The 18,533-nt window shown below is 43.3% G+C and overlaps 1 protein-coding gene across 1 annotated transcript in view; it reads left to right on the top strand.

Moving 5' to 3' along the window:
- Positions 1-15,917, top strand: part of SLC27A2 (solute carrier family 27 member 2) — a 38,939-nt gene extending 23,022 nt beyond the window's left edge. The window contains exons 5-10 of the mRNA XM_010965297.2: positions 6,893-7,087; positions 7,814-7,904; positions 8,547-8,745; positions 10,267-10,364; positions 14,267-14,397; positions 15,448-15,917. Coding sequence (XP_010963599.2) covers positions 6,893-7,087; positions 7,814-7,904; positions 8,547-8,745; positions 10,267-10,364; positions 14,267-14,397; positions 15,448-15,624 — 891 coding nt within the window. The 3' untranslated portion in view covers positions 15,625-15,917. The remainder of the gene's footprint in view (positions 1-6,892; positions 7,088-7,813; positions 7,905-8,546; positions 8,746-10,266; positions 10,365-14,266; positions 14,398-15,447) is intronic.
- The last annotated feature ends 2,616 nt before the right edge of the window (positions 15,918-18,533 follow it).

The raw sequence follows: 18,533 nt of genomic DNA on the forward strand, positions 1-18,533 counted from the left end.
ACTTCTCAAAAGTGGATATAAACTAGAACCAATGGTGGGAGTCTCTGAGTCAATGTAATCAGAAATTCTCCCACCCTTAGAGCTGCTGAAATAGTCTGGTCCTGGAGCGGCTGACACTACCAGCAGCCCCCAGGCACTGGGTGTCAGGGAGGCAACTCCTGCCCTAGCTGAGCATATGAACCAAATGCACCCATTCACAGACATGGCAGGGTTCATCACGAGAATCTGGGGCAATGCCGAGAAGGTGGAGGCCACTATGCTTCTCCTCCCTCGTCTTAACTACATTCCACAGCTCCCTTGGTAGAGCAGAGGACTAGGGAGGAATGCGCCCAGCCACCTTAGGGCAGGAGTTCAGCTCAAGGGACTTCATGGAGTACTTAAGAGCAAGGACTCTGGAGGCAGCAGGCCTGAACTATGACTCCACCAGTTGAGCAGGATGGTAAGTCACTCTAAATCTCAATTTCCCATTAACTGACCAGGGAAGCAATAGGACCTACTTCATAGGAGGCTGCGAAGACAAAATGATGTATGTAAAGCTTATAGCAAAGTACCTGACATTTAGTAAATAACCAACAAACAGTAGCCAATATTATCATTTTTAGGGCCTTAGAATGTGTGGTTCATAGTAAGTGCTCCATACATATCACTGAATGAATCAATGGAATGCATGAAGGAAGAAAAAAAAATTCAAATTAGTTAATCACCCTCATCTAAGCTTGAGTGGGAGATCGACAGCAAAGCTACTGGCTTGGGCGATTTTACAGTATTATTGGGGAATATTCTTTACTCAATTTACTTGTCTTCCATTGTTATATTTGGGCCTTAGCATCCAGAGGACCTATTTATAATGAAAGGCCAGTCTGGTTCATTCCCTGCAGTGTACAGTTATCAACCCCAATTTTGTGTAATTGCCCAAGAAACAATGTCATTCAGGAAAAAAAGCATTTATTGGGACAAGATATTGCTACAGCTGAATGTTTCTCTACTGTAGTCAGGGAGTGAAGCTAAAGAAAGCAGTCTAAATGAGGCTTTGTACTGCTTGCAGGGAGTGTGACCTGGGTGGGGGGCAGAGAAGGAGAAAAAGGGAATCAGAAAAGTTCCAGGTGCCATACCTAGGAGTCATGATATTTGGAGGGGGAAATAAGATAGATAAGAATCTTGAGACAGCTGAACACTCAACTTGCCTCCCTAGTGTGGTCTGCCTTCCCTCCAAAATTAGATAACCTCTGTGGTCCTACCCTAGCCTAAAATTTCTGTCTCTGCATCACCCCTATTCTAAAAGCAAGCAGCACAGAAGAAAGAGTGACCAGTTTGACCTGTGGGGGCCAGAACAGGGGTAGGCCAGGGGAAAGAGGGACAGAGAGCATAATCAGGGAAGGTTTGCCAGAGAAGGTGAGTTTTGAAGGATGCAGAGTTGTTTTCCAGCCATAGAGGGAAACAAAGGCTTAATGGTTAGCTGCAACAGCATGTACAGAGCTGTGGAATGAAGGATCTGACACACTGGAAACTGCAAACAGTGTGGCAGGAGGTGAGACTGATTAGCTGAGCCAGGGAGCAAGAATTTTACTGTGCTGGGACTCAGATGTGAATGTGATAAAGTACCATGAAAGGGCCTGAGAGTGATGTGGGGGTTTTTGAGGTAGTTTTGAGATAGTGATGTGGTTTTTAAGATAGTTCCTTGGACTACACTGGAGGCAGAAAGACCTCTTCTGTAAAGCAGAGAGGTTAAGTTTCACCCTTTCACTCCTATCAGTGGGTGCTTTCTTTTCTCCTTGGGGAGCCAAGCAGAGGTATAGCATATTAGATGTTAAGAACATGGACTCAGGAATTACCCTAAGATGATGAATAGCTTCTGCCCTTTCACCTCTTACAAGTCTCCCAAAAACAAGGAGGACAAGAAGAAGATACGCAAGTTCCATTGCCTTGGAAACTGAGACACTGCAGCCATACATGCTGAAGGGTAAAGGCCACCGCCAGAGCAGGGCTGACGGGCATGAAACGTGAGAGGCAGTTAACAAGAAGGAAGCCAAATGACTTCTTGATAGCTGAGAAGCTGGAGGCGCCAGATACAACTGAAGATGGGATGAGGTGCTAGGCTTCAAAACAGGAGGATTTTTGGAAGTCTGTGTATGAAACAGGTAGATCTGCTGTACCTCTCTCCCACTCCTGTAACAGGAGACAGGAGGCTTATTCTCTGGAGAAGACCTAGAGAAACTTTGAACTCAAGGACCCCAAGAGGGCAGGTTGGGAGGGGTGAAGCACTGAGAGCAGAGATTGAGTAACTGTGTACTTACCAGAGAGACTTCCCAGCTCCCCTCCCCTGCACAGTTTTCAGAACTCCAATAGCCATTTTATGCTCACAGGCAAGAGATCGGAGAAGGGTTACTCTTAGGAAGACCTAAACTTTCGCAGAAAAGAGACTACACTGCCGCATCATGAGACATTGCAGTCCACCTGGTCACAGCCCTTCCCCACCATACAAAGCTGCTCAAACATCTTTGTGTTGCCTTAATCCTAAATATGAACAGACACCTAAAGAAAGCCTCTAACAGGAAAGATCATTTTTTAAAAAGAAGCAGAATTCCAGAAAACTAAAGTTAATATTCTCAGAGATAATAGAGGAGATATTATATCCATAAAACAGAAATAGTATGCTACCTCTCCCTCAAAAAACAGAATTAGACCTCCAGAAAAATAAACATATGATTTAAAAATTACTTAATCCATAGAAAGGTTGGAAGATAAAGTTGAGAAATCTTACAGAAAGTTGGAGAAAAGTTAAAGCAGTGGACATGAAAGGAGACAAAATAAGGAAATCAGAGGATCAATCCAAAAGATCTGGTATCTGATTAACAGGAAATTGGGGAAAGAACAGTGAAAATGGAGACGAGAAAATTATTAAAAAACTAATACAAGAAAACTTGCCAGAACTGAAGGGCCATACTGAAAGGGCCAATTGAGTACCCAATGAAATGAGTGTAATTTTTTTTTTAATTTTTAGCTAGGCTATGATGTGATTTAAGGCTACCAAAAAGAGAAAGAGAAAGAAAAGATTCTATAAGAATAACATTTGACTTGCCAACAGCAACATTCAAGATGGAAGACACAAGGAGCAGTGCCTTCAAAATCTAAGTAGACATTATTGCCTAGCTAGAATTTTAATATCCAACCAAATTATCAATCAAGTATATTATAAGAATATTTTCAGACATTCAAAGTTTCAAAAAAAACTTACCTCCTGTATACCCTCCTTAAGGAATTTCCTAGAGAAAGTACTCCATCCAAACAGGAGAGTAAAAAAAGAAAGAGGAAGACACAGGATCCAGGAAAGAGAAGTGAAGGGTATTTCCAGGCCTGGAGAACAAACAGTCCAGACTGGAGCAAAAGGATATAAGGAAGAAAAATGAAAAAAGGAAATTATACCACCCGACAAATTTCACCATGAGGAACATTGTATTTAGAGGCCGTCGGAAGGTGAGGAAAGAACTGCAAATAGAAACTATGAAAATGAAGCAAATGGCCAGGGAGGCAGTTGATCCCAAGAAAAACAAACAATTGTTCAAGAATTTGTTCATAGTATATTACTTAGCTCATTAGTGGGGGATTAGGTGCAAAATAATGTGAACACAGAATGTTGGCTTAACCAAAAATTGTGATGTTGGGAAAATGGAAAAGAGCTTAATCCCTAGCCAGCACAACAGGAAATTAATAAATAATGTCTAAAAATGATTAATCAAAAGATAGTGATATAAGCATTTAATTGAGAAATAGATAAGAAGAAACAGCTGCAAGGGTTAAGTGTCTGCCTCGGGTGGTAGGCTGGAGGCAAAGGATGTAGACAAATACGTGGAATAACAGCTTTCGTCATTTAAAAGCTTTCAGGACTATTTGATTCTTAAACTGCATGTGTCATCTTTTTAACTAAAGAAAAATGTGCTCTCTGAAGTCACGTAGATTTGGATTTGAATTCTGGAGCCGCTGTGTTGCTACCTGTGATCTTGGATAAATTATTTCAAGCCTCTCAAGGCTCTGTTTCCTCAACTGATTACCTCTCACATTTTGGTAGGGTTCCTTAGGACCTTAAGTAAGATAATGCAAGGCAATTGCCTGATACAGCAAAGCCCTCAATAAAAGTCCTTCTGCTGACTCTGATTAGCTGGTGCCCTGTACCCTCTCTGGACATCCTGACCTCTCACCCTTCATCAGTCCTTCAGTCCTGGTGTGGATTAAAGTCCCCTAGGTGTGTTTGCATATTGCACCTCACCTCTAATGTGGAATAGAATGTTCGATCTTTGTTAAAGAAAACTGAGCAGGTCACCCTTGACCTAAAATACAGCTCCTTTGAGGAGTGGCTTTGATGAGGAGGAAACACTGTTTTTCCTTTTGGAAAACACCAGTACTTTCAGCCTCTGGTGAGCAAAAGCTTAGGTGAGAACCAGACATCTCAGACGGCTCCAGGATCTCCCAGTTTGTGTCCAGAAACATTTCCAGCCTAGAGCCTTAATCCCTTCTGCTGGTATAATAAGATCCCTCAGTTCATGATGAAAACTGAGCCAATGATATCATAACTCTGAGCCCAGCTCCCTGCCACCCACAGGTGACAGCTGCACCTGTGAGGCTGGCCCGCCTCCCACACACCCAGGGCACTGCAGCCTCCTTCACCCTAGAGTCCTGCGCTGCTGTTGATGTGCTGGCCATTAACGGTTGAACCAGGACATTGATGGTTTCCTGGTGGAAGTTATTTCTTCTCTTAGTGCAGGGTTTGCACTCTATGTAAAGCACAGGTCCAGGCACCGTGGATGATACAGAGAGAGATGTGGCCTCAAAGAGTTTATAGTCTAATGGGAGAGACAGATGTTCAGCACCCATTAGACCAGTAAATGAACTGAGAGGGTAATTACAGGCTGTGTATAGAAGAGGCAAGGTCTTGGGTTTACGCACTGGAATGCTCTTCAGAGCTTCACATGCAGGCCTGAGAAAGGTTAGCCCTGGGTTGCTTTTAAGCAAGAGTAATCATTCCACAAATACGCGTGATGTTTTATTCTCAGAGTGGCAGTGAGGGACAGCAGTGTTAGGGCGAGGATGATCTCTAGAAAGCCGACAATCCTTGCTAAGGAGAGCAGTGTCTTGTGGACAGCATGACCCTTTAAATCATTATCCAAACAGAGACATTTGAGAGTGAAAGAAGTGTAGTTAATAAGCACATCAGGCCAAAGGGCATAAACCAGGACCAGCCCAGGCAAAGCAGCTATATGGTCTCCTGACCTATAGGTATTTGGTAATCATAAAAGGGAATCGATTCAGCGACCTAACAACCGACGAAGCTGATAAATAGGTTCCCACTCAGAATGAATAGGTTCATGCAGGTCAGAAAGGCTTCTCAGATAAGTCTCCCGAGCACTCTGGTTAAGAACCATTGGCATGAAGCCCCTATTCTCTCTCTCTACACATTTTTTCCTCAAAAAGACTTGCAGAAGGGGCAGTTTTTCCTAGTGATAAATATCTGTCCACCCCTCTGGTTCAGACTCCTGAAAGAACGTCACTATCTCAGTTTTGACCAAGGAGCTACTTCAAAATCTTAAAAATAAATGCATACACACTGTCCACCCCTCTTGGCTCCTCCCACTTGGAAAGCGAGTCAAGGCTTGTTTGGTTTGGTCTTTAACTACAGTATCAAAGGTCCTCCCCTTGTCAGAGAACCGCCAGCCTTTCTCTGAAACTCAGTTGTTTTCTTGCTGCTGTTGCTTTTCCAAAATCACTTACTCCAAGATCACTTCACAGTGATTTCACAGAGTAGGAAACAATGTAGAAAATGTTATTTAGAGCATTTGTTTTTTTAAGCAAATTGCTATTCCAGCAAAAAAAAAAAAAAAAAAAAAAAAATTTCACATTTCCCAGGAGAGGCAATTCCTAGTTACCTGGCACCTCTACCCCGTTCCTGTCTTCTGTTAGAGTAAAGGTCATCAAGGCACAGATTTTGCGAGTTAAAATTATACTTATTTACCTGCACCTCCCACCAGGCTGTGACCTCCTAATGTCACATCAATTGCCTTATTAATATAAAATATTGTTAAAATCACCCTAGGTTTGGACATATTTGGACGTATAGGTAGGGCCTCATAAATGTGGTTGAATGGAAAGTGGCCGGTCCTCATCCACCTCTCTTGGTGATATGAGCTCTCCTTTCAGTTCTTCTACTCAAAACAGTTTTTCCTTTGTGATTTTTATTTATAGCAAAGCATAGTCCTCCCAGGCCACCTGAGGCAACTGGGAGTCAGCTTCCTCCCTCTCTTCCCCCTCCCAGCCCACTGGGACAGTTCTCCCTGGTCTTGTGGCCTCTGGGTCTGTCTGTTAAATGAATGCGTGATCCAGAGTCTTCTTCCCCAGTCCCGCCAGGCCCTAATGTGAATGCTCTTCAGTGACGCTGTGGAAAATGATTCTCTCTCTCTCCCTGGACTGTGATCCCATTTTCCTGTTCATTGTCAAAGGAAGATGGTTACTTCCAATTGCACAGTCTCAGACAGACTTTCCTGTGGGGCCCTCCTTTCTGGCAACTCACTCGGATGCACCAGCCTCATCAAGAAAACAATACATGATTCAAGCTTCAGGCTGGCTATGGAGTCAATGTTGGCGTCACTGAGTTCCATCAAACTGTCTCACCTTGCCTCTTAAAATTCAAAATGGGAGAATCCAAGTCTTTCAGCTGTTAGATCAGAGTTCCTGCTGTCAGCCCATATTGTGTGTGTCGGGATGTGTGTGGGTGACAGAAAAGGCATGCACTAAGGTGAAATCATCACCAACATAAATACGTAGAAACATAAAGGACATTGTTAATACGTAAGTACGGGCTCCCAAGATGTTTCAATTTGGTCTCTTCTCCCTCCTGCTACAGAGACCAAACGATCGTGACCATAAAGTGAGAGCGGCATTGGGGAATGGCTTGCGAGGAGATGTGTGGAGAGAATTCATCAAGAGGTTTGGAGACATCCATGTGTATGAGTTCTATGCTTCCACTGAAGGCAATATCGGATTTATAAATTACACGAGAAAAATTGGTGCTATTGGAAGAGTAAACTACCTTCAGAGAGTAAGTACATTCAAAATGAGGGCACCTTGGCCAGCTTTGCAGATTTCTTAAAAGCTATATCCTGATGATGTCATTATCAGAATTTCAAGCTGCCTCAGAGCCATGGACCGGCCATATCGCTGAGAGAGGTTTTGCTCATTCTCTATGACAGCGACCTAAAAATGACAGGGTCCTCTACTTTTAAAATCTTAACTTCTATTAATCACAACCCATGATGCCTCTGCCATGTATGAGAACATGCGTAACAGCTTTATTTTTAAGTCTAAAACGAGAAACAATCCAAATGTCCATGAATAGGAGAGTAGATAAATAAACCATGGTATATGCATGCCAGGAAAGTTAAGCAGCAATCTAAAGTAAACCACTGACACAAGCACCAACGTGGAGGGAAAGGAGATCACAGACATTATGCTGAGTGAAAGCAACAGATACAAAGGCATGTATGTATTTCATTTATTTGATGCTTAAGGCTACTTGATGGTGACAAAAGTCAGAATACTGGTTAACTTGACAGAAAGGGACAAAAGGAGTCTTCTTAAGGTAATAAAAATGTCTAACGTCTTGATCTGGAGAGTAGTTACCTAGGCATATGTGTGTGTAAAAATTCATCAAGCTGTACACTTAAGATATGTGCACTTTATATACTGTATGAATGCTACACCATAACAAAAAAGAAAAATTTGTGAAAGAATGTGTGCTCACAATGATCTATTTTAATTTTGCTAGAAAATCATAACGTATGAACTAATTAAATATGATGTGGAGAAAGATGAGCCCGTCCGAGATGGAAATGGATATTGTATCAAAGTTCCAAAAGGTACAGTGGATTTTTGTTCAGTTAGCCTGTCCCTTTTCTTACCCTGACAAAATGACTCTTAAGAACTAGCATATCATTGCTAAAGTGAACACATGGTACAGTTGATCAGAGTGCGGGGTGGAGGGTAGGTGTGGTGTGTGGGGAAGAAGTTTATTATCTCACTCTTGGAAATAGTTACAGAAATCCCAAGAGGTAATAATTTACCACTGCATGTAATATAATTATCATTTGAAACCTAACTTAACAACTTCTTGATTGGGAGGTAAGCATTATACAGAAAGGGATGTGTAATTATAGTTGCAAAACTGTAGTTAGCCATCAAGGGTCTTTACCTTTAAGCTTAAACTACTACGCATTTGTCTAATTTTGTGTCTAAACCATTATTCAGTAAAATATTAGTACTAAAAGAATTACAAATGTGCGGTCATAGAGAATAATGTACCGTGTGTGTGCATGGTGTATATATGTGTGTGTATATATATGAAATGTATATAGAAATACATGTACATATGCATGAAAATGACACTTCCTGCAGCCAGCTTGTTGCCAGTCGGTTGTATGGCATCCGTTTTAAGGAAGGTTAACAAAAAAATCTGTCTACTTCTAGCACATAAAATAACAATTTACCTTCTTCTGTCATAGGGGAAGCCGGACTCCTGGTCTGCAAAATCACACAACTTACACCATTTGCTGGGTATGCTGGAGGAAAGACTCAGACAGAGAAGAAAAAACTGAGAGATGTCTTTGAGAAAGGAGACATCTATTTCAACACTGGAGACCTCTTAATAATTGACCATGAAAATTTTGTCTACTTCCACGACAGAGTTGGAGATACATTCCGGTTGGTTTCTCTGAATTACTGAGCCAAAAACAAACACATGCACAATTTGGCTTACTCCTAAATTAGAATCTCATTCCACTTTAGTTATGGTGCTCCATTCCTTCTCTCTATTTGGCATGTCAATTCAACCTCCTGTATTCCCAGAAAATAAGGAGCCAAATACATGGGGTGTCACTCGGCAATGCACAGTTAACTTGGTTGAACAATACCAGATGAGAACAGGAGAGAAACCCTGTGCCTGATTTGGGGCACCTCCGTAACTCAGTCTGTCCAATTCCTCTCATTTACCTTCAGTTAGTAGCCGTCACTCAGGACAGCCAGGGATTTTCACACTGCTTCCAATCATGAGGCTTTTCTTCAGATAAAATCAAATGCAAATTAATGTGAAACTGATCTAGTTGAAGAGGAGGCGAGGGGTTCTGAGCCCCACCTGCTCCCCTCCCTCCCATTCTCCATCCCCAGCCAGATGGTTCCCCACAGCACTCCCACGTCAGCACAATGGAGTTTGAAAGCCATTGCAAAAGACCGTGAAATTAATTCTCAGCAACAGCAGGGTCATCTAGCCTCATGACCTTTTGTTTAATCAGCTTCCTTCCTTGTAAACTCCCCGAGGCCAGGCCCTGTGTCTGCTGTTCACCGCCCCCTCCAGCACCTAGCACGGTGCCTGACGCACAGGAGTGCTTTTGGCGTGCATGAGCAAGGAAGAGATGGAAGGATGGAAGTTGTCTGGCTGTAGTAGAAAAAGCATAGATATGAATGTGAGAACTGAGCTTCCAGGCCAGCCTCTCCCCTTAAGCCGCTGTGTTACCAAGGCAGGTACCCTTTTTCCACCTCTATCCCTTCACCCATGAAACTATGGGTCCCGATGACCCTCAGGGTTCCTTCCAACTCTAATATTTCATGACTCAGGATCCATATCATTATTTTATGCCACCTTCATGTTACTGAAAAGATACTTCTGGGAGATCTAAAAAAAATTGTCAATGTAACACAAAATTTAACACTATTAAGTGGAAAAGTATCACCTAGTTGGACACTGACATTAGTTTCCCTGCAAATAAAGTATAGTATTTTTTGATTTAAAGTTTTTTCCTTGCCCTGAGACCCTGAAATACAAGTATGAAGTTCTATTTAATAGAAATTCACTAACTGAATTAAATAGCAACCAAAGTTAGTGAATGAGGGAAGTGAGAGACCTAAACACAGCAAAAAGTCATTGAGATGTATTTTTGATTTCCAGTGCCTTTCTTAGGCCAAGCCTGTATTTCAAACATCACTTTGTGTATGATGTTTCACATAGTGAGATTAAAATTCCACATATTATTTAGGTCCATGCCTTTGTCTTTTATGCCTCAAGCAGGATGCCTCTCCCATGACTAAGTTGGAGAGTTTGGGGGCCAAAAGTAAGGAAGCAGAGTGCAGCCACGCGATAGAGGAAATTTCTGGAGGAAATATCTGCAGTCAGTACAGCCTGGGCCAGAGACCACCAGTGACCTCTGCTAACCTTGCCTTTTCTTCTAGGTGGAAAGGGGAAAATGTGGCCACCACTGAAGTCGCTGACATAGTAGGACTGGTTGATTTTGTGGAAGAAGTGAATGTTTATGGAGTGTCAGTGCCAGGTATGCACAAGATATTATAAATCAGTGCCAAAACTCACATGGTAACCGAACAGAATTTCAACCGCAAGGCAAAGTTTGTCATCGCTTTCTCCTGCCAGCTGGAAAAGCAAACCACTCTTTCCCAGCCACCTGGGAGCAAGGGGCTTATGTCTGGTCTGTGTGCCATTATAAATTAGCCAAGTCAGTACATCTGAACCCGGCCTTCCTCTGTGGTTCAGTTCTCCAGCTGTTTGGGGCTCTCAAGCAAGCCAGATCTCTCTGAGATGCAGGGTCCATGCTGCGTTTGGCATGCCTCAAGGAAAGATTTGTCACACTTGGTAGCTTGGAAATGGTATCCTGGCCTCTGAACTGGGAGGCACCATTAAGAGCTGGTGCAGTTGCTAGGAGAAAAAGCCAGGAAGGAGCTGATTTTTTCCAGACTCTTCTTTTAAAGCAGCTCCCTGACCCTAGCACACCACGCTGAGTTTCAGAATCATCCCACAGAGAGATGGCATCCAGCCTTCATCTGCAGATCTGCTCCTGCCAGCAGAGTGCAGAGCGTGAGGTCTGACTTTGGGTACTGGCTCCAGCATCTGCTGGCTGTTTGACTTCAGGCAAGTCACTCAGTTAGCGAGTCACTCACTTCACCCTGCAGTGAAGATTGTCAAGAGAACGAATTCATTTTCATTACATAAGTGCTAAGTGTATAGTTACCAGATATAGACATGAGGGTTGTCCTGAAAAGAAATCATTTTAATTAGAGATGCCAGAGAGGATTAAAACCCACAAATCACTGTCCAAATATAAGTTACTAGGGATGTTAACATTCCCGAGAACTCAGCATCTGGGATTCTCATCTATATTCAAAATGGAAATCCAAAAGTCTCTTTGTTGTGAGCTATGATGATTTCAGATGACCATGTGCTGTCCTTTTGTTTTTTTAAAGACTATTTGAGGCTTCTTCCTCTCCCACCCTGTGACCATGACAGGAGAGGCAGTGTAGCCACATCTCAGGTCTGAGTCTGAGGGGTGCAGAATACTTCTCATGTTGGACTTAGGCAGAACCTTGTCGTGGCTGTCAGCCATCGCGCCATGATGGGCTCTCACAGACCCCACTTAGAATGTGCATGCACTTCTAAATTTTAAACAGGTAACAATACAAAAGAATGCGTAGGAGAAGGTAAGAGAATCTGGGAGATGGAATGGAAAGACCTAATCCAGTGCTGTTCAAACTGGGGCCCCTGCACCAGCACTGGCATCATCCCCTGGGAGCTTGTTAAAAATTTGGTATTTTTCTGTTAGAAATGCCCACCCCAGACCAACAAAATCAGAATCTTCTGGGGTGGAGCCCAGGGAGCTGTTAACAAGCCCTCCAATGATTCTTAAAAACACTGAAGTCTGGTTTGCTGGTGATGAAAATGTTCTTGAACTAAATAGTGGTGATAGTTGCACAACACTGTGAATGCCACTGAATTGTACACTTTAAAACAGTTGAAATGATGAATTGCATGTTTTGCCACAATTTTTTAAAAACACTATAGTTTGAGAAGCACGGAGGCCTAGTGGTTCTGAAAATCTAGCCAACTATCAGAATCTTCTGGGAAACTTTTTAAAGCCCAGATGGTTCTAGTGGATCAGAACCTCTGGGGTTTGGGACTCAATCTTTGTGGGTTTTTTTAAATTTCCAAGTGGATCTAACAACCAGTAAAGTTTAGGAGCCACTGATACAGAACAAAGAAGAAGAGATTAATGAGTTTCAGATGATTGGAAGACTGTCAGGTAGAACAGGGAGCAGGCGTGCTCATGTCGCTCTAGTGAGCAGAATGAAAACGGAATGGTTGAAATGACCAAGTTGCAAATGTTAGCCTGAGAACTCCCCTGTAACCAGAGGGACCAACAACAGAATGAGCTGTCTCCTGAGGCAGACAATGTCCCACCGACTGGGGCGTGTACAGAGGCTGGATGTCCACCTAGGACCTTGTGAGAATTCTTGAAGAGACGCACTGTAAAGTCTCTCCTAGCTTTCAGGTTCTGTGACTCTCAGTGGCACACTTACTGATGGCTAGCTTCCCATGCCCAGAGACCAGACCCATTTCAGCCTAGAAGCGCAGCAAGTCTACCTGGAATAAGGCGTCAGTGCACCGGGGTGATTCTCAGTTCCAGAGAGCTGAGTAAGGTCTTCACAGATCTCAGCTTTGGGCCAAGAGGGAACTTCTAGGTTTGGGCCTAGAATAGAGATGACTTTTTCTGGGTGTCACACCAGAACTGCCCAACCACTCCGTAGAATTTTATATTATCAATAGAACTATCTGCAGTGATGGAAATGTTCTGTATCTGCATTCTCCAGTAGGGTAACTGATAGCCACCATATGGCTACTGAGCACTCAAAATGTGGATAGTCCGACTGAGAAATTGAATTTTTCATTTTATTTAATTATAATTAATTTTAATAGTTACACGTGATTGGTTGGCCACCCTACTGGACACTGCAGGTCTGGAGAACCCCTGGCTGGAACTGCTGCAGACAGAAACCTTCCCCCAGGAGCTGAGCTACCCCCAAACCAACCTCTGGGAGCCAGGGCAAGGGCCTGAGACCCAACAGCCCCATTCGCCTCTCAGCTGGGCATTGCCTCTGCCAGAGCGAGAAGCAAGGAGCCAGTTGATGCCAAAGATTTCTGTTGCATCAGCCACTGCCTTAACTCCAAAAGGAGCTTATTGGAGACATTCACGATTCCTGAGACAGGTGCCCCTGAGACAGCTACCAGGGGCCCCTAGAGAAAGAGGGTTGGTGCCCTACCCCAACTCCTTCAGCTAAGAGGCAAATCAAATGAGGACAGCTTTCCTTTCTTAAAATGTTTCCTCTTGTTTTCTGCTGCCTTTAAAGTTATGGGTAAACACACAATCACCATGGGAGAGATTTTGAAAGCTGGGGCCCAGGTGACAACGGGCGGCTCCTTCCCCATCTCTGATTACAGTTAAGTAGGTCAGGGAAGTAGACCTGGACTCCCACTGGGTCTGTTAGATCAGGTAGAAGCTATATTGATACACGTAATTACCACTGTCCCCACAAGAAAACAATGGTAATTGTCCTAAGCACATCTCCACTTACAGCCCTGCCTGCTGGGGAGGAAATGGCTGTTAGGATGTTTTCTGTGTGGAGAGCACAACCTCTCGGGACCAGCTGGGGAGGGCACACACAGCTCACCCCAGATCTCGCCTGCACCCTCCCGTCACGCAGCTTCTCTGAAATGCAGCGAGGCAAAGCTACTAGGAACCATGATTAAATAAGAAAGTCTCAAAGGTGATGTTTCTGCCTGGAAGTGCAACAGACCTAACACAGCAGCCCAAAGAACAACCTAAGGTCAGTTATTTGTGACAGTGGATCAAGGATGGTTCACTGAAGTAAAAAAAAAATTTTTTTTCCCTTTACCCACAAGTTCAACCTGTTTCCCATTCGGGTATTTACAGCTAGGCTGCCAAGAAGGATGATAGCGACACACACAGGACCTGCAGCCAGCCTGCTTCGCTTCCGTTTCTGTCCCCACCTAGTATCTGCTGCTTGAACTTGAACCAGTCTTTTAGCGTCTCTAAGCCTCAGTTTCGTCATCTGTAAAATGGAGATAACATTTGTACCTCTTCATAAGGTCGTTGTGAGGGTTAAATGAGATAGCACGGGAAAAAAAAAACACAATTAGTTAAGGGCCTGGCGTATAAAAAAGATTCACTAGCCTAAAACTGCTGTTGTGTTGTTGTGGTCATACTCACTCTAGAATAACTTCAACATTTATTTAAAATAGAAATTCCAGCTATCCAAAAGAAACCCATGCCGAAATATTGTCCCAGTTCACTGTTCTTTGAACTAGCAAAGTATCATAAATAAATAGCTACAACACATCTAATTTTTTTTCTCACTTGATCTCTAGGTCACGAGGGTCGAATTGGCATGGCCTCAATCAAGATGAAGGAAGGTCATGAATTTGATGGAAGGAAACTCTTTAAGCATGTGGCTGATTACCTGCCCAGTTATGCAAGACCCCGGTTTCTAAGAATACAGGTGAGACCTCTCGTTATCAAGCTCAGTTATCCTCTCTCCAAGATCCCTGCCTTTTAGGGAACAACACTCCTTCTACCACAGCAACCACATGAGTCAAATTTTCAGTACCGTTTTCAGGTAGCTCAATAGGGAAGCAGAAATATCAGAAAATATAGCTAACTAAAACCAAATCCTAATTCCTTTCTCCATAAAATGACAGGCAGTTCATTCAGCAACAGTGTTAGCAAATAACTCACAAAGTCTGTTTAATGAGGTATAACAGACACATAAATTAGAAATGCTCCGACCCTCTTACTTGTTGTTTCCAGTCTTAAAGAATGGAAAAATCCACTGAAGTCCTGCACCTTTCGATGGCATGAAATTTAATTGGGCATCATTAGCCAGTAAGAACCACAAAAGGCTCAGCTATCACCACTAGAGGGATTTTTGTTTTTCCTTCTGAAGCATCAACTCCTTAGTTTAACATGCTCAATTTTGGGCTTTGAGCTCTGTGATTCTGTAGCTAAAGACCTGATAAAATAGATGTTACATTACCAGATATTGCTGAGGTTATAGGGTTATTTCTGTTGATGTCCATCAGGCACCGACATTTGCTTTACTGTGAGATGGTTGAGAGACACGAAAATTGAAATATCCTCAGATTATCACCTATTAATTGAAGAAGAAACAAGTCTTTAGTTGAATGAACAAACAGCCTGAAAAAAAAAGTTGTCTGTGTGTAGCCCCACACCACCATCAATCAGGATTTTCCAGGAATACCTGAAACTCACCAGGCAACATACTCTTCTCCATATTCCACTGTCAGCAGCCCCTCTCATCCTGCAGGGGATCTCATGTCTAGGGATGGAAAATATTTCCACAAAGGGCCCCCTAGTGGAAATTTTGAGAACAGCATGTGTTGGTTTCACAGAACTTGCTTTCCAACAGCTCTCAAATGAGCCAGAGATGCCAGTGGGTTGCCAGTCCCGCAGCCCCACACCTACCCCTTGCCCTGCACCCTAATGCATTTGCAAAATGCCACAACAATGTGGATTGTCTGGTGTTTTTCAGGACGCCATTGAGATCACTGGAACTTTTAAACACCGAAAAGTGACCCTCGTAGAGGAGGGATTTAACCCTGCCGTTATCAAAGATGCCTTGTATTTCTTGGATGACAAAGCAGAAATGTATGTGCCTATGACTGAGGACATTTACAACGCCATAAATAATAAAACTCTGAAACTCTAAATATCCCCAGGAGGATAACTTATAATGTATTTCCAGAAAGAAACCGAATGGACCTAGTAACCGCCACTTGATATAATCCAACTTTAATCTGATTGAAGATTGTGAGGTGTAGGTTTTTTATGCATACCAGTAAGGGAGACTTTAAAAAAATGACACCTGAATCTTTGCAAGTGAAAAAGATGTAGAGATAATTATTTTTCAGTTTGTACCTACTGTTTGTATTTGCAAACTAAGCTTGTTTGGGGAAGGACGTTATGTTTTTAAATATGAAATAAAATAGATGAACACCAGCATATGAGACGACACTGTCTTTTTCCTGACTTGATTCAAAATGCAAACCCTGAGGCTGACAGCCTCACTGGTAACTTTTCACAGGTGTCCCACTTATAATGATAATGGCAAAGAGTTGGGAGGTGAGGGGGTATAGGTCACCAATGAACAACCCAATGGAAATTCAGCTCCAGTGTAAGGCCAACCCTCCCCACCTAAAAGCATCCTGCCCAGCGTCTACAGACGGCATTATCCAACAAGTGATAATGCCATCTGTAGTCTTTGAAGGAGCCTAAGTCTAGAGTTCAGAGTTAGATATATAAAAGGTGTTCAGTAAATATTTTTTAGCTATATCAAGGGTTGCAAACTCAAGTGTTTTCAGGATTCATGTTGGTAATGTGGCTGAGAAAAGCAGATCACAAATGAATGTGGAAAACTTGGGGACAGCCACTACACAGCTTCAGTCAGCTGACTACTGTCATGTGGCTATGTAGTCCAGGTACTTCTGAGATCATCTGATTATTCAGAAAACAGAAATCCAGATACTTATGTGACTCTCCCAATTTTTCACATGGAAAGTCTCAATTTTTTGATAATTTCCATGCACCTCAAACAAAATGTATCTGTGCACCAGAGAAGTCCCAGCTGTCCAGCTAGCACCCTCAGTCCCACCTGCTCCTCAGGCCTGAGCCGGGTTCACTCCACAGCCAGGCTCTGGCCAGACAGCAGGGCCTTTGGTGTGGCACCGGAGGCCTGGGGAGTCTGCGGGGCTCTCTCAGACAGGCTCTTTGTCCTTCCACTCAGCTGCCACCCTTCCTGAGCAGGACCCCATGAGCTCTGTGTGGGTCAGTTACACGCAGAGTTCCAGGAGCAGGTCCTTGGTGGTGGCCCTCCAGACGACGTGTTCCTTCCTAGAGCTTGTCCTAGGCCACAGGCGCAGCATCATGGTCACTAAGCCCACATCCAGAAAGTGTGACTCAAATTCACCCCAGCCTCCCAAAAAGAGGACACCCTCAGATGACCAGGAGCTGGAAAGGAGCCCTAATTCTCCCTCAACTGTGTTCCCCAAAAGCCCCAGGCAAACATATCCAGGGGTCCTCGATGACCTATGATGAGAACGGTGGTCTTCCCCAACCCCAAGACACTACTAGAAATAGTTTTTAAACTCCATTCTTTTAGGTGACTCCTAAAAAGACTCATAAGGAGAATCCCTGCCCCTGCTCATTATGGCCAACAATTAACATTTCCTGAGCACTTAATTTGCATAAAGGGCTCAGGGATGGCCTCAGGAAAACTCTGGATATCACTGCATCTTGGTGAATTTTGCCAATAATTTAGAATGGTTGTTGCTTGTGGGTCAGCATTTGGGAATTTTTGCAAAATTCTAGGTATCTCTTGCCTTTGCTTCATTAATCTCCCTATGAGAATTGCAACCCAGGTGATAGGAGATAGCACAGCCTTTTTTTTTTTTTTTTTTTTTTTTGAGAGTACAACATTGTACAATTGTGTTTCTTGGAGTCTTGTTCAAGTGAATCGGGAAGTAAGCTGAGATTGTGTTAAAGCAGTGATGTTATTCTGTGTCACAAGGGTTATCTTTTCAGGGGAAAAGTCAGCACTTACATCATTAGCCAGAATATCAGAGTTCCAGTAAACAAAGACTGCTGGGGCCTGTCTACCTCGGACACCCATCTTAGACTTCCCAGTTAGAAACTCAGAAACTCTCCCTCCCAGCCTGATGGCTTCCTCAGTCTCCTGCTTCCCCAAACCTCCGTGATTCAGGCCAGGAACCACAGCTTCATCAAGATGGCTAGAGGCACGGGCACCATCTTCTCAAGACCCGAGTTTGCATATATGGAAACAAAAATAAGCCATTACCTGTGACAGATAATCAACTCTAAAAACTGATTTTTCTTTTAAAAGGGTCAGAAATTGTGCCCATAAAAACATCTGTTCAAATCATTTGAAAGTAAAAACAGATATTTTTTAAAATACGCTCATATCCATGTAAATCATTCACTAGGTCTCTGATTTCAAGCGTATTATGTGGGAACATATGATGAGCACATAGAATGCTACAAGCACCAAAATAATTTGGGGGTAAAACTAGGAAATGTCAGCATCTGCAATGGAAGCTAACGAGCATCAGAATAAAGATGGATCAGATTAGTCAGATGCTGTGACCGTTCCTAAGAGAGGAGCTGTTAAATATGTTGCTTGTTCATGCATCAGCTCCACAAGCATTTAGGGGGGCCCTGCTACAGAACGAGAGGTGAGCTCGGCACCAGTGTGCTGGAGTTTTCCAAGCCTCTATCTAAGAAGTCAGGTCAGGCCTTCAGGGGAAGCTGACTGCAAAGCCCCCTAGAAAGAGAGCCAGAGTCCTCTCTTTGTGTTTTAACTTTTTGAAAATAATTACTTTGTCATTACAGCTGGTGGAGCTGCATGAAGTCTGTAAATAAGCAGCTAACAGGAAAGGTGTCACTCAGCATCACTGTAGCACTGTTCAAGGGGAGGTGGGCTGACCGGCCAACACAGGCCTTCCAGTTGGCGTGGGTGCTGTCTCCCCAGAGCGCACAGAGCAACACAGTGTAATATGTACGTATAGCTGACGGTCCATTACATTATGATCATCAATTTCCCTC

The sequence above is a fragment of the Camelus bactrianus genome, chromosome 6 (genome assembly GCF_048773025.1).
Source record: "Camelus bactrianus isolate YW-2024 breed Bactrian camel chromosome 6, ASM4877302v1, whole genome shotgun sequence".
Taxonomy (NCBI): domain Eukaryota; kingdom Metazoa; phylum Chordata; class Mammalia; order Artiodactyla; family Camelidae; genus Camelus; species Camelus bactrianus.